This window comes from Drosophila serrata, unplaced genomic scaffold (assembly GCF_035046125.1).
Source record: "Drosophila serrata isolate PLE 108 unplaced genomic scaffold, ASM3504612v1 contig_276, whole genome shotgun sequence".
In the NCBI taxonomy this organism is placed as follows: domain Eukaryota; kingdom Metazoa; phylum Arthropoda; class Insecta; order Diptera; family Drosophilidae; genus Drosophila; species Drosophila serrata.
Window position 1 is genome coordinate 8,235,706 of NW_028257174.1, and position 21,613 is coordinate 8,257,318.

The following is a 21,613-nucleotide window of genomic DNA, read 5'->3' on the forward strand; positions in this document are numbered from 1 at the left end:
CTACATACTCAATTTAGAATCTTAAACAATTAAAATTTTTATAATTTTTTTTTTTAATTTTAACGATGTATGCCCTTAAAAAAATTAAAAAAAAAAAAACTGAAAAAAAAATTCTTTTGGAGATGGCTAGATCGATTCAGCTTTCGATGCTGATCAAGAATATATATCATTTATAGGGTCGGAAATGATTTCTTCAAATTATAATACCCTTGCAAATGGTATAAATTCCATTTTATGACAACATAGTAGTCCATGTTTTAGTCCAATTTTCGATTTCACAAAACCCACACTTCATTTCACTTTCACTTCGACCTGAACTGAGCACCATACACTTTTCACTCGGATCGACAAAATTTCACTTTTCGGCAGAACAACAAAAACCTGTTGTAAATTAATGCATCTCCGTATCGTGTTCCAAAGTTGGGTTCCAATCTGTACCGCTACCCAGGCAGTCCTCACAGTTCATATTGCGGATCGTCGGTCGTCCGTCACACCGCGTCCAAAACTGCATCCAACGTGTGGAGATATATATATATAATAATATTTATATATATATGTGTATATATATATATATATATATGGAGGTATATATTTTGTAATTGTAAAAGGAAAGGCGAAAAAAACCCAACAACGCAACCGTTACAAAAGCGATAACCATAAAATCACCAAAATTCGATAGCAAACAAACAAATTGCTTATTTCCGAACAAACTAAAAAAACGCAAAACGCAAAAATCCACAAACCCAATTTTAGGTATTAACAAACGCCGAATCGAAGCGAAGGGAACCGAACTAAATGAATCTATAACAATATATCGAACTATATATATCGAACTGTAACTGAATCAATTTGCTCAAGCTCAAGAGGAAGATCGTGAGAAAGAGAGGACCCTTCTAATTGCCACATTCTGGAGGAAAAAACTGTAGCTCAAATTAAGGCTGAAAAGATGATGACCCCGTATCTGACCAAGCTGAAGCAGCTAAGCCATCGCCGCAAAATGCACAATCTAAGTCTTAGTTTGGGCCAGCATTTAAGCCAACTGGAGCGACTTGATCGAGAGCTGGCACTGGCCCGGCAACAGGAGACCGAGTTCTATGCAAAACTGGAAGCGATGGAGAGTGAGAAGAAGATTGCAATGGTGAAAGATCATGAGATGGAGGTGGAGGTGGAAGTGGAGGCTGAGGAGGCTGAGATAGAGGCAGACACGGAAACGGAGGAGATGGAGGGACCTAGCAGTGATACCTCCAGTAGTAGAAGTACCAGTGCCAGTACAACCAGCACCAGCGGCGATCATCAGGGGCAGGGACATGGCCCTGGAATTGGGTTTGATCAATTAAAATTGGACCAAGCCCAAATCCAAGTCCATTGCGCCGATGAACCTGCTCCGGGAGAATCGGGCGATTGCCTGGACATCAAGAAGTCGGGCATCAAATGCCAGACTAATGTCCTCAAGCTGGTGGAGAAGGATTCCGAGCAGCCAATACTCCGGGAGGTCCCGTCTCTTCTAGAGTGTGCGGAAGAGGATTTCCCCTTGCCCACGGCCAAGGCCATTCGTTTGGCCTCCAAATCCAAGCTAAATGCCGAAGCTGCTGCCTATGAGATGCCACAATATAGTGCCTCCGATCCAGGATTAGGTCCAGTTCATTCACAATCATCACAATTTCGTCTGAATGCCAAGGCAGCCGTATTTAAGCCATCCATGGAGAATTTGGATGATTTCTGCACGGATCTGCCGACATCGGGAACTATAGCAGCTGCTGCAGCCGGTGCCGAGGCCACATATCAATTGTTAATGCGCCAATTGAGTATGCTTCAACAGCCATCAGATCCATTGGCGCATATACATCCAGTTCGTCCCTATCCACATCATCATCATCATTCGCATTCACATTCGCATTCGCATACGCATCTGCTGCAGCATCCTCATCACCATGGCCAGTCACATTCACGGGGACATCTGATACCACATCCTAGGGATCATCTGCTACCTACTCCCTCACAGATCCCGCCTCATGTACATTATCATTCCCATAATCCTCATGGGGCAGCCTCTCAAAGCCTGCTAGGTGCACCGCCATCCTTATCGGCACAGCATCGCAATGCCAGCAAGCAGCAGCAGCATCAGCATCAGCAACATGAGCAACATCAGCACCAGCAGCAGCATCAGCATCAGTTGCGCAGTCGCAAGGAACCGCTTCCAGATCTATTTCCAGAGGTTTTAACTCTAATGGGTGAGCTCTTGCGGCCAGTTAGCTATCCAGAGATTGTCAATATACTGGCCGCCCGCCTGCATCGTCCGGTGGTGGAGCTGAAGCGTCATATTCCTCATACCCTGCATGCTGCCGTCATCCATGGTTATATGAGTAAGGAGGGCAACCGTTACAGCTTACTCTCGGAGGACGAGCATATGGCTATTAAGAGGCGCAATCATGAGGCTGCCCAGCGGGCCAAGGAGCTAGAGAAGGAGCCGTTGTCGTGGCGGAAACGTTAAGCCATAATCATTATACAACGGATGGCTGTTCGGGCATCCAAATATAGCAGCAACACTAGGACAAATATCCCTATAGCATCTATATATATATATATATATCTCTATATATATATAACATTTCGTAACTCTATTTTCGGGCAATGTGGTCCCAATAATATATGATTTTTACACAATTGAGCACAGCACAGTACTCGCGGCTTGATCCTGGCTTATAACCTGGCTAATACCGGGCCACGAGCCACGAGTCCTGTGCCGAACATGAGATGAACACACGAGATGAACATGACGACGAGCCCAGCATTTGGATTTTTACCCGTTCCTGTACGCGTGAGCTAGCTCCTAGCTCCGAGACCCGAGAGACCCGAGATCCGGCTATTTGCCAATCGAGAAAAAGAAGGATGTGATGTTTTCGTTAACAACGAGAATCGTTGCCCCCGATATTTCCTTATGCGTTCAACAACAATTATGATTTTGTCGTTCTGGTTCCAGCGACTCATATTTAATAGCCTTTTTGGGTAAATAAAAATTGTAGTTTTCAATGCAGTCGTCGCTATAGTGTCTTTTATACTTCTTATATCTTTTGCTATATTGGTAAAACATTCAAAGTTTCTGGGATCTGTTCAAAGCAGTCTTAAGAGTGGCTTTTATCCTTCTTCAATTCTTATATCCTTTGCTATAGATTTAGTTAAAATATGTAGTTCCTTGGATCCGTTTAAAGTTGTCTCTAGAGTGCCTTTATCTCCTTTTAAATCTTATATCCTTTGCTATAGATTTAGTTGAAATATTGATAGTTCCTGGGATCTGTTCAGTTAACTAACTATTGTGTTTAGAGTGGTGAATATCTAGGGCTCATCATGATTGTTTTGTAATTGGAATGCGACAATGCCAGGCCAAGGGGAGATTGAGGATTGGGCGGGATTCTGCGGGGGTGGAATCTGCCAGAATGCAGGGACAATAACAAGAGTACCCGCAGCAGCAGCAGCAGTTGGGATAAGGATGAAAGAACCAGGACGAGGACGAGGACGACGAGTGAATGCCAACTCAACTAACAATTTGCTTCAATTATAAAAAGCGTCGCGACAAAGTGGCGCCAGTGGGTGGCTGCACTGAGTAGAGATGGAGTGACGGAGATGGAGATGGGGATGCTGCTGCTGCTGTTGTTTTGTTGCCTTTGCTGCAGATGCTGATGCTGAAGCTGATGCTGATGAAATGGGTAAACAGTGGACAGAGTGGCCCCGGCGGGGGAAATGGCCTGGTAATCAGCATGGCGACGCACTCGCTCCTTTGAGCTTCATGGAACGCCTCCCTGCTCCTGCTCCTCCTGCTAAAAGCCAAGCAGCAGCTGTGTTGGCAACCAGGAAACACAAAGCTTACTTAATAAAAAACAAGCAAAATTAATACATAACTTAAGACATAAACTATAAAATATCTACAAATAAAACTGTAAGTAAAAGCTTTCAATTAACTTACATAAAATATATTTTAGGTACATTTTATATAAATTTTAATAAGCATTTTATATACATTTTTATAGGAATTTTTTATATATTCTATGCATATGTTTTTATATATTTTTTTTTATATTTTATACTTGTTTTTATGTGCATTTTAATGTATATGTTATATACATTTTATGAATAAAATAAATTCATACTCCCTTTTTATGTATATTCTATATGTATATTGCGCATATTTGTTTATACATTTTATATGCATTTAAATACATCTTATATACATATTACATACATATTCTATATATCTTATATATTTGATATATTTTATATATATTTTTACACTAAAAGAAATACCCCATCCTGTAAAATTTGGCTAGAAAGTAGCCATTAAACTGCCACAAAGAGTATCCTTGGCAAACGGTGACGCAGCTGGCCTCGACCGGAATGAAAGTGGAACTGGAACTGGAGCACCAAGCTGGCGTCAGTCTCGGTACAGGCTTCCTTTAGCATCCTTTTGTCTGCCGTATATATATATTTATTTATATATGCACAGAGATATGGTCATCAACTTATTTGCCTGCCGCAGTCAGAGCCCGAGGAGGGCTTCTTGTCATAATTGTATTTTGTCGCAACTGTCAGGGATCGGGCACATCGATATGCCCCAAGTCTGAGGTCCTTGTCCAGCATTTTTGCTGGGACCTGTTGACTCCTCCTTTTGACAGGCTGAAAGCCAGCAACCTGAAGCTGTGGACAATGAATTACTGTGCTTGTGTGATTCATAAATATCTCTGCCTTTCAGCTCCTGGAATTCTGGTGAACATTGTACCAAGGAATGTGCATTGAGGGAAGTTTTTGCAAAAGGAGTCGACTTAGCCTAATTGATTTAATATATAATTATATAAAATATATTACAGAAATTAGGAAAGAAATCAAATGGGACCACTGTTATAGCAGTGCATTCTAAAGGACTTTGGTGAATAGCAATGGGATTTGTCATTGCCAGGGGGAACAGTGTTGCTGAGTTTAAATGTTAATAGTTCACCGTCTCCTTGATCCTTCTCTTCCTGCGGCATTTAAACCGATAGAAGCTGCCCATAATGTTGCGTGTCAACGCAACGACCTGAGCCCGAGCTTGGCTCCTTGCACACGCAGCGAAGATTAGCCGATGATGCAGCTTCTCCAGCTGCTACTACACCTGCTGCTACTCCTTACTCCTAGTCCTGCTCCTGGCTCCTACTCCTCTACCTCCTTCCCTAATGCCTGCCTTCGAAAGGTATTTCAGTTGAAGCTTTGCAGGATTGCAAAAGGTCTGAACAATGAACATTGCTACATAACTAGAGAGTGAGTTAAGCACAAGTTGCACCATAAATAGCTTAAGCAGGAATACCAAACAAAGTAAATAAATAATTTCTAAAAGAAACAACATTATTTAATTATAAAATGAACAATAATCACATAAGCTAACACAAATTCTTTATAAAACCTAAAGAAAACAAAGAGCAAACTAAGCTAAATGACAACACTCTGCTAACCTCTACTCTACTCTACTACCAAATCGAAACTATTTACATTCCCCGTACAGGAAACAACCCTCTAATTAGCAAATTAACAACCCCGAGCATTACCTATACTTCTCTACCTGTACATACCCATAATAATAACAATCGTTTAATTTCAGGTTAATTGCACACACTCTGGTTTCGCGTTAAAGGTCATAAATTTGTTAGCTGTTTGCCTTTTGGTGTTTATGTAATTTATTCGCGGCCAAATGACAGGCTAAAATTATGCTACAAAATGTCAGGAATGTCCTTCCCTTCCCCCCTTGAGAAAGTTCTAATAGAATAAGGGGAAAGGGGAGTCAGGACTCCCCTCGAGTTAAGACGGAAACGAGGCCAGACATCCAGCAGAGCTGGGAAACAAAGGGCAAAACGAACTCTAGGCAGCTAAACGCATTTACGTGTCAAAACTAATTTAATGTAGCTCTCACTCTCGCCCCCCTCTCCCAGATCGGATTGTAATGGAACGAAACGGAATGGAATGAAACGGAAAGGGAGAGGGGGGAGGTACAAAGCCAGCGGAAACGGAAACGCATACGCAGCAGGTTAGAAGCTTCGGACAGAGCATATTTTGCTTATTTATTTGCCTCGAAGCAAAAATGACGCCGCCCCCTTGCACACTTCTCACCTAATAAAATTACAATGGCAACACCCCTGGACACCCGCCCTTGCTCCCACTTTCCTCTATGGAATGCAGGCAAAAGCCACCCTCACATGTTGATCCTGCAACAGACCCCTTACTCCCCTCCTTGTTGTCCTTTTCGCTCCTTTTTGATGTAAATTTAATTTCGGTTTTCACATTTTGAGGTTTTCATAGCACCAGCACATGCTGGCGTGAGGGTGTCATGCACAGAGAGACATTAAAGGGTATTTGTAAAGGATTTTCTAAATATGTTTTTGAAGGGGAAATATATAAAGATATATAACATAATGTTTTTAAAATGTACTACCGAGACTTTACCTATGGTAAACAAAGAAAAAGTAAAATATCTAAAAAACTAATACTAATAATACATAAAAATAATATAGAAAAATAAAATATTTGAATATATAACATATTTCTGCTTTATATTTAATGTTTAACCAACCAATTAATATAGAGAAATGCTTTAAAAGCGAGGAAAGAAACAAGTAAAATATATGATAAATTAGTTAGTAAATAATAATAATATGGAGGGAAATATCCTGAGCTGATAAGTAAAGGTTAATTTTTATGAGTAAATATTATAAATATTAAATAAATAATCTTTCTAAATCTGAACCCATTAATTATATTTTTTTAGGAGAACTTTGAGTTGGAATAACTGATCAAGGTGGCTTCCCTTTTAAGGATTTTCTCCCTGTGTGTTTTGAGCTCCAAGTGAGTGTCCGTGTACGGGTCTTGTCCGGGTCCAGGTCCAGGTCCGGGTCCCAAGTCCTGCTTCATAGTTTGCCGCTCATTCCCAGGGGATTCGGGGAGCATATTCAACTGCCGTAATGCTTCTTTCAACGCTGCTTCCTGTTCCAGCTTTAGCTTCTGCTCCAGCTCCTGCTCCTGCTCCTGCTCCTGCTGCTGCTGTTCTTTTCCTTCCTCCTGTCACTCTGTCATCAGCGTCGCATATTGTTCACTTTTTGTCCAGAAAGAAAGCAGAAGGCTGGCAGGATGGAGGAAGGAGAAAGGCAATGTGCCACCGCCCCATATGAATATGTCAACTCGATTCCCTGGCGAATCCAGCAACCTCCTTGTTTTTTGCGCATTTTGCCTTGTTTCCGCTGGTCCATTGTCCGGCGGTTGGCTGAGCTGCGATTTCAATTAAAGCCACGCCCCCACCGAAAGCCAAAAGCCGATGCAATTTCAATCTCCGTGCTTTGCTTTTTCCGTGGGGCATATGCGGGCCTCTCTAATCGAATAATCCGCAAAATGCTGCCGCCACCGACGGCCCCACACATTGTGCGGTTAGCTGGCAAACTGGATTAGTTGATGTCCAAATAATTATGGCCAAAAAGGAGCAAATACACACATGTAAATGTAAATACACATGGTAGCATTATTTTTGCCATGGGTAAGTTCATTGACCAAAGCCGGATGCAATTCACACACACAGGGGCATCTTAAAAACCAAAAGAAATAGGAGAAGGAGAAGGATCAGCAGGAGGTGAAAACAAAAGCCCCAAACAAAGTCTGACACTTGACGCAAAGCTTAATTGCAGGACCCAAGCACAGGCAAAGGCACAGGCTCAGAATCAGGCCTGAAACCCATTCCATTCCTGGGACTCCGACTACGACTCCTTTCTGTGACTGTGAAAAAGCGGCGAGTGCACTCGAGGTAATTTGATTTAATTGTGCGTGCCTGCCAGCAGCAGCAGCAGGAACAACAAAAGCACTCAACCAACTTGCAACAACTTGGCAACTTTTGCTCATATGTATGTTCTCTGTGGTCGCTTCTTTTTAATGCCCTTACAAGTAGGAAGGGTATTTAGCAATGTTCTATGCTTTAACTTCATTTAGTTTTTTAAAACGTAACAATAACATTGATTTTAATTATTTATAGGTATTACTTTTCTATCGATAATATATCGATGAATAAACAGCATTACTTATTTGTAAAAGAAAACATCTTTCATCCTTCTAAGATCAAAGATAAGTTTTTAATAATTTTTATCTCATACTCTAGGTTTTGTAAATATCAATAGGTTTATAGAAATATCGATAAATGTTTTAATTTAAACACTATTTTAATATCGATTTCTTTATAGTCCATTTTGAAATCATATCTTATTCGATTTAATTTGTAAACCAAACGAATAGATAATGTCGATTTAAATTACATTTACCTATACCTTTTAATAATTAATAGTGTATTATAAAAATAGATCATCAATATCTAAGTTATTATACTTCATTTAAAAAAGAGAGTCATTACTAAATGTAAATCTATATATCGTTAGGAAACCTATTATAAAATATCGTTAATTGCATTTAAATCTTTCTTTTTACTACATTTCCTATAGGTTATATTAACTAAGGGCATTTACAAATTCGTTTCATCCAAGTAACCTATGAATGCCTTGTTTTCTTATTTATTTTTCACTCATAAGAAATTTACAAGTGCCGAGTGTTTTTTTGTTTTTTTGCCTTCTAGCAGCAGCAAGTGCTTTGCCTTCTTCCTGCTCCTGGATAGTGGCTCCCCAGTCCTTGAGCTCCTTCTCCTCCTTGAACTTGGGCAAGGCAAGGACTTTTAGGGGGCTGCAATTGGATTTTAGAGTGGAAGTTGGTAGTTTTACGCGGGCCTCTTATTTTGCCAGGGTCACCATTACCACCGGGGGTTTATTAACTGCAACTCGGCAGAACTCTGCTTGTTGCCACTGGGTACTAGGTACTGGATACTGGATACTCAGTTCCTGGTTCCTGGTTCCTGGGTTGCTCCCGGATTGCCGGCTACCAGGTCTTCTGCATAAATCATCAGCACGCCATGGCCTTTAATGCATAATTTATTTAGCGTTTCAGGATGGCCCCAGCTGTCTCTGTCTGCGGTTTCGTTGGCTTTTTCCTGTTATTTTCTGTTCAGTTTCCCCATTTTTTTTAGAGCTGAGCAAATTTATGGCTGACGAGCGTTTCCGCTTCCGTTTGCAATTACACAAGCGGCTAAAATAATAACGGCAAAGCCTCATCAAGAAATCGGCCGCATAATCAATTATTCGCACATTCGACCGGTCGCCCTCGGAGTCAACCTCAGGCCAGGAAATCGAGGACATTGGGAATAAAACAGAAGGACATTTTGGTCGATTCATGAATTCGTGATTACGTTTCAATGGGAATCGATACGATTGTGTGCCCTCAGTGAGCCATTGGACTGGGCTTTAAGCATCTGTGATGGGAGTTTGTTTTTTGTCGAAGAAAGGGGAAAAGATACTTTTGCAGATCGAAGATACAAATGAACCAGTCCTATTTACTTGCAAAATTATGGATTAAATTATACATTTTCAAATACTTGATTATTTTCCACATCTTTTTCTTGACTAAGCATAATATTTCTGTAAAATTTATGCTTTTAAACTCTTTTCCTTATTTAGAATTAAAAGAAACCCAACAAATCTCACAATTTACATACATAAATCATAATAATTTCAGTTCCATAATATACAATGCCTATGGGAATGACTCTTAAAAACATTTTCAAACATTGCCCATACAACACATTTTGGGCTAATGTTTGATTTTTGCCATTTAATTTATGATTTAATTGCATATTTGGCGGCGCAATGCAAACACACTACAAAACCATTGCAGTCGCAATGTGGTTAGTGTGCCGCTGCTATGCCATGCATTTCATTTAGACAACCGCAAATATTTGCCACCAAGGGCCAATTCTGCTCAGATACAAGCAACACACATTTCAGAACCAAAATGCCAAATTATTATTACACCTGAGAGTAGAGCGAATATTTGGGAGTCTATTAAATTGCAATTGAAGTACAATTACCTTGATTAAGGTAAGAGCAATCAAGGGAGAAGGGAGAAGTCAAGAAAATTAATCTCTAGAATTTCCCCTGATTTTCCTAATAAAATAAAAATAATCTTGTACTATAAATTAACAATATTTATGCACGATACAGGAGGGGTTGACATGACAGCAGCATAGCATGTATTCCATAATTAATATGTCCTTGTAATATCCATTTGGCTTTTAAAAAAAATCACTTGCGAGGCGGCCGCGTTTGCGCCCATAATCGTTAACAAACAAAAAAAAAACTGAAAACTCTGTATAATGAAAAGATTATGGCGATAACGTGGCCATCAGCTCGCCAAGTCTTTGTGTACGAAGTTCAATTAAATCCTTGGTTCGTCTAAGGATGCCATAGGAGATGCCATCGCGTAGATTGAGTCGCACCTGACGCTGGAAATCCGGGTCAAGACGATGATAGTGTTGCCTCAGAGTGCCCACCAGCTCGTCCTCTCTCAGGGGCTGGCGTGCATCCTCCAGGATCTGGACAATGGTGAGCATTATGTTCGGGGCCAGGCGTCGCGGTTGCGCCAGCACTCGCACCTTATACCGCGGCGCCATGGTCTGTATCCAAAAATGTAAAACTTGATCCCGAATTCAAATCCAATTTTATGTAACTGTAGAATAAAAACATTTGTATTAATTCATAATGATACTTTTTGTCTGTTTTGTAGTTTTGTATATTGTTGTTTGCTTTTTGAGTTGTTTTCTATCTTTCTTTTTTTTTGATTTTTTTTGAAGCCAAATGGAATAAATATGGGTGAGACGCCTGGTTTGGTTTGAACAACTGTGTGAAATGAATACTTTGAGAACTGTGAGGTTCACCAAATTTCTTGTGACATTAGGGGCAAGGCTTGCTTGCCTTTTTAGCTTTCTTGTTTTCTAATTTTCTAGCTTTCGTTTAGTTTTCTTGTTTTCCATACTAAGCTATAGCTATGTATAGCTGCTTCCTTGTGGCCAATTAATCAGAAGGCGGCGGCGAGTTGAACCTGAATGACCTCGAGGCATAAAAACGAAAACTGCGACAACAAAGGCAGCAGCAGCAGCAGCAAGCAGCCACGAAGGATACGCCAAAGTAGGAAAACACTGAAGCATGCTGCACTTGAAGAAATTAGGGTTACCTTAGAGCTAGTATAAAATGGTTTACATATTTTTTAGAAAATTATAAATACAATTGTTGGTTTCTCTAAAACACTTGGACACCTTATAATATATTTTATAAATACTTTGTGTTTTAAAAAATACCCAAAAAAAAAAAATTAATATATATAAAACTTTTTAAAATAAATCAATCATACAAATTCTTATGCTTATATTTAAAATAGGAAATTCTTAAGTACATAATTTATAAATAAATTAATATATAATATAATATATTATAAATATTAATAAAACTAAAATAATCGAAAAGAAGTCAAAAATTTTGTATCTTGGCCATCTAAAAATATTTGTTTTATAAATGTTTTGTGCCTTAAATGCCTCTTAAAAAAAAAACATTTCCTTATATTTTTTTAATGTATATAATCATGATATTTTAATTTAAATTATTTTTTTAGATAGTTATAATAAATGAAAATTTTCAGTAATACCGATTTAATAAATATGAATACTTTCCCACTAGCAACTACCCATTTTTCATGATTAAATATAATGCTTTAATAATTAATCATTATCCCTATATTTCTTAATGTTCCCTAGTATATTTTCCTCCATTTTTAGATTCAAAGAAGCAGAAATTTTTTTGGCAATTGTAGCCAGGATTAAAAATAATGCTTTAATAATTAATCATTATCCCTATATTTCTTAATATTCCCAAGTATATTTTCCTCTTTTTTAAGTTTCGAAAAAGCAAACATTTTGATGGCAAGTGTAGCCAGGAAGCAGAAACACTAGCGAAGGGCCCACAAAACATCAAGTGACATTCGAGCAGAGACAAAAAGTCATTATCACGGCGACGTCGGGCCGCATCTCATCTCTCAGTTTCAGTTCGGGGATGTCCCCTCTTTTCGGTCTCCCCATTCGCATTTCCATTCGCATTTTCATTCACATTCGCCTCATGTGCAGCATATGGAGCACGTGGTTGGAAGTCATCGCCATTGCCTCGTAGTCGCCATCATCTTTGTCGCCATGTTTTTTTGCCTTTTCCGGCATTTTGTTTACGATTCCTTTTTTTCACTTTGGGTACCGCCTATTAGGTAGAGCTATAGGGTATGATATATAGTCTAGACGAAGTTGGAATCATTTAAGATCGAGAAAGATAATATTTATATATAAATAATCATTTAGCAATACCTTTAAAGCTTAATATATTATATAACTTGTTTAATATTAAATACAAGTTTATTAAAGCTTTTTGTGAGGATTTATGCTATATAAATCCTTAATTATTATATTATACTTTTAATAGTAACCAAGTCTTGTATTAATGGATACTTCATAGTCCACAGAATCATATTTTTCTGCATTTATTTTCCTCTCTCTTTATTTTTTTATTTGGAAGCATTTTCCTACGCTCCCCAGTGTACGCGGATTTCCTTGCGAGTTGGAGTTGGCAGACGGCAGGCAGGCAGTTTTCCCTGAATGATTTTCACTTGTTTGTTCTTGTTGTGTCCTCGTTGGCGGCTTTGTTTCGCCGTTGTTTGTCGGGGAGCTTCCCCCAGGAGAAAGGCGACCCTGTTTTGTGGACCTTCGGTAGTAGTCCTTTCCCCCTCCCTTTGATATTATTTTCCAGCCAAGCGATGCCCCGCTTCATCAGGAGCAGCAGGAGCAGCAGCCGCCAAGTGCAATTGTCATAAAGTGTCATTGGCTGACGTCGCGTCCCAAGTCCTGCCCCATGTCCTGTGTCCTTTGTGCCGTTGTTGGTGCGGTGAATCAACTTAAATGAGTATCCGCTTTGTAACTACAAGTGCGTGGCTTCGTTTTGTTCCTTTTTAGCCAGAAGTAGAAGTAGAAGTAGAAGTTGCGGGGCCAATTGGCTTTGTATGCGATTTAGCTTTGTCCTGAAAGTCTAAAGGGATCCCAGGTCTAGGTCTAGGACTTGGATGGAAGGACAAAGTAAAGTAAAGCATCCAGGAAACAGGATGCAGAAATTCTGATATGAGGTGATGGTTTCAAAGCGAATGTATGAAAGATTTTAAAGGCAAAAAAAAAGTTCTTTAAATATTAAATATTAAAATCCTTCAAAAAGAAACTATTTATTAACATTTAAACCTAACGTTCTGGTATCTCTTTTGGCTTCAAAACACTTGCTAATCAGTGCAGAGAGCAAATGCTTAAGCCTTATTTTCTTCTTTCCAATTTTCCCTATGATTCCCCTTTCCTTTTTTTTTTTGCAACTTTCCCGCTGCGGGCACAACTGTACTTTGGCCCAGAGCCCTGGCATCTATGCAAAGCAAAAAAAAAAAAGGACACGACGGGCGGCGAATGGGAAAAGTGATTTATGTAGCAACACACTGTCGCAACGCGGTAAAGGAGTTGGAGTTGCAGTTGGAGTTGGAGTTGCAGATGAGAGATGGAGGGATACCACATGCATGGAGGAGGTTCCACTGTCCTTAAGCGGCTTACGGAACTGCACTCGACGAATTATGCTGCATTGCCGCAGGGCACTCGGTCCCTATACACCCACCTACCTACCTACATACATATATCCCTATCATATGGCAACTGGCCAGTCGCCCCATTTCCGATCCGATTCCATCCTGGCACTGGCACTGGCACACGGCCAAGGTGTGTAGAGAACCTCCTGAACTCCACCGAAACTCCCATTGAAAGTGACAGCGACCGTGACAGGTGCAGGAGAGAGAGGTTGTGAGACTTTTCGGCCCCTTTTGCCCTCCCCCCTTTGCAAGGATATTTTTCGCGAATTGAATATGCCATGGAAGCTGTACCGGGGGCACGGCAATTATAAGCAGCGGGACTAGTCCCTTTGGAGCCTCAAAAGCAACTCCAAACACAAACACACACATAAATACTAAGGCTGGAATGATAAATTGATGCTTGACGGGAATGCGCGGACGCGCGATGGGATTAATCCGGCAGATACGGCTGAGCAGAGCCACCAGGGAACAAGAGGGATCTACACGGAAAATAAGAGCTTCCAATAATTTTCATTCACAACTAAAATATGTAAAAATTGATAAAGAAATGTAATGATAAAGAAATGTAAAACTAATCAAAATATTATTTAAGAAACTTTCTCTATGAATATACAATATTTAATAATAGTTTTTGTATATAATAACTTAATAAACCATGTTCCTTTTGCCCCACTGTGTATAACCAACAAACAGAGTTAGGGAATCCCCCTTGTCTCCCCTTTTTTTGGAGGAGGTTTGAGTCCCAGACAGACAGACGATGGGCGACATTGAGCAATTGCCGTGCATAAATATTCAGACACTTGCTCACACACGCTCCCTTACACACACACACACCCATGTGGGCGACACAACCACCTGTCAGGATGTGCGAAAACATAAACAAGCAGCGCAAATCAAAACACGCGAAGCAGGAAGCGAAGGTCCTTGACGGCAGAAGAGAAGCACATGGCAACATGTTGCCAGTAAAGTAGCGACACAAGTTTTAGAACATGCGCATTGGTTGGCAACATGTGACTGAGTTCGAATTGCAGCGCAACATTTCGAAGTTGCCAAAGTATGAGGCTGGCACTCAAGCAGTTGCACCTGCGTACAGGAAAATGAGAGGAGGGAGAGCAAGGTGGCCGTCGAGAATGTCTTTTAGTTGGAAATTGATAATTAGTATATTTACTTTATATGATCGTTATTATTCGGAAATTTAATAAATACAATTTTTTGTTTCATTTCCCACATAAACTCTTTGCAGAAAATGTGTATGTAAGCTATTTTAACAAGAAAGAAAGCTAAACTTCGGAAAAAGAAAATCTCTTAGGACTCTTAGATTTTTAGAGTTAAAAATCGTTTATAACTTAGACAATAATAATTTAATTTCAATTTGAAAAGATATGCTAAAAATGTATACGTTTTGCTTTTAGCCAAAAATAAAACTTTGTTAAATTAAATTTATATTTATAACAAAAAAAGAAAAAATATAATTACTTCGGCATATTCATTGTGGTAAAAACAAAATAAAAACCAACAGAAAAAATATAAAACAATTAATCCATATATTACTATACAATAAAAAGTTCAGTTTTGTTTTTGAATTCGCAAATTTGCAAATATTCACCAAGCAAAAAAAGGTAAACAAAGGCAGCAGCTTCCAAATATCAAAATTGCCATCCACAAGAGTGTAGGTTATTCTGAGAAAGCGACTCTCTCCCGCTCTTGGGTTCAATTTTTCAGTGAGAGAGCAAGGAATGCAGGTAACGGGACTTCTTAGTGAGTATACATATATGCAGGGGCAAGCGAAGTCAGAAATGTGAGCGCGAAGCAAGTGTAAGCCTAGCATACAAGCAAAAAGAATATAGTTTTGTCTCACTCACCCGCTTACAATTGTTGCTGTTGCAGATCCCAACGGGCGACGGGTAACGGAGCACACGCACAAAAGATAGGAAAAAACCTTCTTATTGCGCAGTTAAAATGTTTGTCCACTCGATTTTTGGTACAGTTTTATTTATTGCACACTTGTATTGGACTTTTCACACTTGCCACTGTTTTTTCGCCGTTTTTTCCGCGCACTTCGATGACCACAGCGATCCTTTCCGGGGATTTGGTGGTACTTTCACGCCGGCCGGCTGCTTCGGGAGAACTGATTTACGAAGACCACCGGGAGAGGCTACGAGGCGGAACTGGAAAGCGGCGATATTTTGGCGATTTTTGTGGGGGAGAGAGAGGATCTAGCGATATTCGCAAATATTAGCAGGACACATTTAAGCAACTCCTAGTTTCGAACCGGTGGGGAAACAGGATGCAATTGGTATTTTATGGGTTGGGTGTCAAGCTTTTATCTTATTTACCTAATTGGGTCAGAAAAAAATAAAGTAATTAAGTTAATAAAGAAATCAATAGATAAATAAGTAACTAAAAATTAAATAATAACTCTATTACTAAATAAATATATAGTTAAATAGAAACTAACCTTGTAGGGTATTATAATTTTAATTAGAAGTTTATTATAAATCGAAGGAGTAATATTCGAACGTTAATTTGTTATTCTTTATTAATTAATAATTTAATTGCAAATCTAAGTATATATTACTTCTGGCAAACATTTGCTTATACCACCGAGAAAACATAAAATATGTGTATTCTTTGTATATTAAATCTATATGTTAACTATATGATAATTTTTATTGTTTAAATATCAAAATTAAGCCAAAAATGCATTAATTTTAATTCGGGAGGTTTTCCCGTGTTAGTTTTTATAGGGTTAACAAATCTACATACTCAATTTAGAATTTATAAAAATTAAAATTTTTATTGAATTTCTTTCGCAAAATTAAACGATGTAACCCCTTATAAAGTTTTAAAAATTTTATTTTCTACCGGAGGTAGCTAGATCGACTCAGCAGTTGATGCTGATCAAGAATATATATGATTTATAGGGTCGGAAATGACTCCTTCATTGAGTTTTAAACTTCTGACTACAATTATAGGGTATAAAATTTAATAAAAGTCCTATATATATTTAGAACTTTATAAAAAAAACAATCTGCAAAACGAATTTTTAACTGATTTCTTTACTCTGCAATAAAATCACTGTGTAATTACAGAGCTAGTGCAGTATCATGGGCCCAGGATTAAGGATGCATTTAGCGGAAGTCATTGCCAGTGTTGGATAGTCCGCTTTGGCCATATAATTACTGGGAATTCCATATTAATGAGTTGCTACTTTAATCCGCGCCGCATGAATAGTCCTGCATTATGCATGGAAAAAAACAATGGTGTGGGGGAAATATATACAATATATTTATATATATTCGCATATGAATTTAACTATCTGCGCCATGTGATAATTTTTTTTTTTTTTTTTTTGTATCTGTTGGTGGGGGTTTTTTGGGGTTTGTTTATGGTTTTTTGGTTTGGGCATTCACGTTCGTCCGTGTGGGTGAAATGGCTGTGTAAAAAGAGTGTTTAATTAGCATATGGCGGCAATTAATTAATTTGCAACGCGCCGGCCAACAGCCTGGCCTGGCTGGGGCCCCCTTCCCCTTTATGCAATTTTCATATTAAATCAAAGATTATTCTATAATTAAATGTGTGCGCAGACACACACACACACACGCACAAAGCGGTAACAAACACAACAGCAAAAGGGTTAAAAAAACAAAACAGTTCCCTTAAATTGATCGATTTAACTGGAGATGCCATCGGAAGTTTCGAATAAATAAAACTCGAGCCAAGGACCAAAAATCGTTGAGTTGCTTAATTGTTGACTCGCTGAAAAAATTAAATTAATGAGCAAAAGGCAGCAGCAGAAATTGGCCCATGACGGGTTTACATATATATTCAGATGTATACATTGTATATATATATATATATATATTCTGTTGGTTTTGGCCACCGCAAAGCTGTTGACAGCATAATCGACTTGCACTTAAAAACGATGGCGAATGTGTTAATTGAATGCCACATTATCGCTGTCCAAAACTGAACAGGAAAGCAATTTTTTTGTGTCTGTGTGCAAATTCGACAAACAGTGACAGATTTCAAAAAGAAAGGCTTTTTATGCCCCAAGCAAATGTTACTTTAAGTGGTTTTAATTATAGAAAATATTGAACGATTATAACATATAACTAAGATAGATAAAAAATAAATGTTTCAATGAAAAGATTCTTAAAAAGGGTCAATGAAGAATCTTTTGGGCGGTAATGTTTCTTTGCTTTTTGTGTAAACTTTAAAAGTACTTGTTGATTGTTTTAAATCCTATATTTCCTAAATTTGCTCACTGCCATCTTTAAGTATCTTTTAAACTTAAATTCAAAATTCCATATTAACCATTTCCAGCCGGAATCAAGTTCTTTATCTTTTGCAGAAACTTTTACTCCTGAGGAGACACAACCATCAGCATCATTATTCATCTGCCTGGCAGCATCATCTTGGATGTTGCTCCGTCTCTCTATAATTTGTCTGCAATCAAAATTCGTTTCGCTGGAAAATTAGTCAGTCGAGTTCTTGGCTTAAACCAGAGCCCCCTCCCCACTTTTGGAAATTCCAAATTTGGCAAGCAAGTCATTACGAGTTCATTGACATGTCATCCATCTCAATTTGACGCAACCCGGAATAATACAGAGCGAGAGAGTGAGAGAGACGGTAAGTGATATGCCATCCCCTTCATTTCCTGCTTCCTGCCTGCGTTCTTGTTCCTGTTTTTATATATTTTTTTTTCTTACCCCCTGTTGCTTTTGACCAAAATGACACACTTTACGAGCGGCTGCCTCATTTTAATGCAAATCAATAAATTTATATACAACAAACATTTGAATTGCCATCACAGCTGTGCGGCTCTTTGGATCCTTCGACCGGGTTTAAGGAGATGGAGGGGGTACGATTAATGTGGGGCCGAAGTCCTGTACCAGGGATAGGTTAAATTATAAGCTTTGAACTTATAGTTCACAGTATATAAGTTATATATTTGGGAATCTTGGTAAATTTGTCATTATTATCTAAATCGAAAGATAGAAATTTTCTAGTTCTCAATTTGGAGATATAGTTCGGTTTGAAGTTTAAGATCTGTTTCAGTTCCCGAATCTCTTCCCAGTTTGGTTCGTAGTTAAGTTTTATTGCATGATCCCTGATTCGGTTCCTATATATGTATGTAGGTTAATATATAGACTTATATATTGGTTTGTACATCGATTTATATATTGCTTTCTATATTAATTTATAATTCAATTTGTGCCAGAGGTTTCTTTCGTTGATTTAGATCCTTGTTCATCTTTAGCTTTGATTTCCGGTTCCGTTTGTGCTTCGTTTTATGGTTCATATAGTGTTAGAGATTGTTTTTAGATTCCCGATTCGCTTCATTTTTAAAAAGTTATAGACTAAGCTCAATAGAAACCTAAATATATACAAAATTATAGCTTCTAAAGCTGGATCTATCACTTTCCCACCAATCACAATTGTAACCCAGCGTTTTATTCATGAGATCCTTCGAATGCATTCCACTTCAAGAGTGGTTTACAGCCCTGGTCTCCTTTACTGGACGGGGTCCAGAGCCCCTGGCACTTGAAGTTTCGCTTTTTATTTCAATTTCCGCCCACAAAACGAAGAAAAAAAGAGGGGCAGCAAGAGACAAGACAACAACAAAGACCAATTTATGCCACATTAACAGCTAAAAGCTTTCAAAATGCGTTTTGCTTACGCCAGAGGGCAGCGGTTGGGTGGCATGGGGTGGCCCTGGCCATGGCCAGTAGGGAGGGGAGGGGAAAGATGTCATTGCGGGGGTGTGACGATGCGTTGCTCAAGGGCGAAGGGCGCTGAGCGCAGAACGCGTTCCGACCCAAAAACGTAGCAGATTTCTTACGAGTTTTTTAGGGGGTGGGGGGTTTGGGGCTGCTGAGTATGACCAAATTTTTGGCACATCTTGTACACACTTCCCACACTCAAAAACACACACACAGAGTGTGTGTGTGTGTGTGTGTGTGTGTGGAGGCATCTCCAGCGGGGTGGCAGAAAACAAAGGCATTAAATTTAACGCGCCAAAACTTGTGCCATTTCTGGATGCCATCGCCTCAGTTGCTGCGACAAATTTCAGTTAGCTCATCCGATGGGGGCCAGGCCCCCCTTTCCTCATACACAGAGCGAAATAAATAATAATATAATACAATATATACAAAATTATATCATTTTGTATTAAAAGACATTGTAAAACCAGGAATTTCTGACACATTTATTTGTTTTTTGATCTAGTGATCTAGTCCATCAAATAGCTTTTTATCAAACCAATGTCACCCTGTAATTATCAGAGCATTACTCCCACTACAGTGCAGATTTTGCTTATTTATAAACAAAAACCTATAAACAACTTTGCTTAGCTAAAACTAATTATTTGAGTAAGTAAACAAGAAAGGAAGCTAACTTCGGCACACCGAAGTTTGTATACCCTTGAAGATAGAACTTCTTTGACTAGGAATTCATACAATATAAATTATATATATTTGTGTTAAAAACAATGAAGTAATACCTGCTTTCATTTCATTCACCTATACATATTATATTTGCAGTTTTACATTCCCAGATTTGCATTTTACCTCAACATCAAACGATCGTTTGTATGGCACCTATATGTATATATAGTCATCTGATTTTCAAGAAATTCGACACAAAGTTTAAGAATAATATAAAATGGCTATACCTCAAATTTGATGAAAATCAGTTGAAAACTTAAAAAGTTATAAATTTAATTGTATTAATTTCTCGATCGTTCCTATGGGAGCTATATGATATAGTAGTCCGATTTTTATAAAATTTTACACAAAATTGTAGAGTATAATAAAATGGCTATATCTTAAAATGGATGAAATTCTGTTGAAAACTGAAAATGTTATAATTTTTTTTATAAAAATTATCCCATAATTTCTATGGCAGCTATATGATATAGTCGTCCGATCTGGCCAGTTCCGACATATATACGAGTGAGAGCATATAGAAGGCTAACTACAAAGTTTCATTCAGATAGCTTCAAAACTGAGAGACTAGTTTGCGTAGAAACGGACAGACGGACAGAAGGACAGACGGACAGACGGACATGGCTAGATCGACTCGGCTGTTGATCCTGATCAAGAATATATATACTTTATATAGTCGGAGGTGCCTCCTTCACTGCGTTGCAAACTTCTGACTGAAATTATAATACCCTGCAAGGGTATAAAAAGTTGAAATATCAGCTTTTTTAACCTTTCCCCATAGACAAACAGATCTTTGATATATCTCTCAGTGTATCACTCTTCGGTTGGCAGCTCCATCCCCTCTATTTTGTGGCAGAGGCAGCTTGTAACGTCAAAAGTGCAGCTCAAAACTTCAAAACGAGCAATGTGCCAACAGCCTGGTGCCGCCACGCCCCTCGCCCATGCTCCTATTCAACTCCCATAGAGCACCCCACACCCCACACCCCAACCCCAACCCCACCCCCATCCCTTTCAGCCCTTAGCCAGTTTAAATCCTGTCCTTGCATGCGCTAAAATTAAGATTTATGAAGGCTGTAAAAAACAACAGCGTCACCAACAGCAACAACGATTCGCCCTCACGAGCGAGAGGGAGATCAAACGAGTAGGGAATAACAAGAGAGAGGGAGAAACAGTGAGGGAAAGAGAGCGAATAATAGTGGATAGGGGGACCGGAAGTGGAGCGAGAAACATAAGCAATGAATGCGCCAAAAAATTTTTAACACCCAAATGATTACAAATGAAAAGGGAAAATGCCAAGCGGGTGGGAGCGAGAAAGAGCAAAGCGAGAGTTATGACTGCCAGAGCGAGAGGCAAGGTAACAACGACAACAGCAACAACAATCGCACAAAGGATCTCTGTGTTCCATTCCGCTCGTTTCGAATTATGTCCTTTTGCCAATCAAGTTTACGATGTTTCCGCCTTGTGAACAGCTTGTGACATCATTCGAGTTAAAGGATTTTCAAACAAGAAACGAAAAGGTAATAAAATATTTAAAACAAAAGTTAATATAACGATTGAAATTTGCGAAAAGGCGTTGCAACGCG

General features: G+C 38.9%; 2 protein-coding genes across 2 annotated transcripts; one reads left to right on the top strand and one right to left on the bottom strand.

The window, feature by feature from the left end:
* The first annotated feature begins 278 nt into the window (after nucleotides 1-278).
* Nucleotides 279-3,034, top strand: LOC110181784 (uncharacterized). The gene has a single exon (XM_020949663.2). The coding sequence runs from the start codon at nucleotides 947-949 to the stop codon at nucleotides 2,489-2,491; it is 1,545 nt and encodes a 514-aa protein (XP_020805322.1). The 5' UTR covers nucleotides 279-946; the 3' UTR covers nucleotides 2,492-3,034.
* Nucleotides 3,035-10,063: 7,029 nt separating this feature from the next.
* LOC110181926 (uncharacterized) lies at nucleotides 10,064-10,823 on the bottom strand. The gene has a single exon (XM_020949861.2). The coding sequence runs from the start codon at nucleotides 10,544-10,546 to the stop codon at nucleotides 10,259-10,261; it is 288 nt and encodes a 95-aa protein (XP_020805520.2). The 5' UTR covers nucleotides 10,547-10,823; the 3' UTR covers nucleotides 10,064-10,258.
* Nucleotides 10,824-21,613: the final 10,790 nt, after the last annotated feature.

Coding starts and splice junctions, on each gene's coding strand:
- LOC110181784 (XM_020949663.2), top strand. CDS start 947: ATGATGACCCCGTATCTGACCAAGCTGAAGCAGCTAAGCCATCGCCGC.
- LOC110181926 (XM_020949861.2), bottom strand. CDS start 10,546: ATGGCGCCGCGGTATAAGGTGCGAGTGCTGGCGCAACCGCGACGCCTG.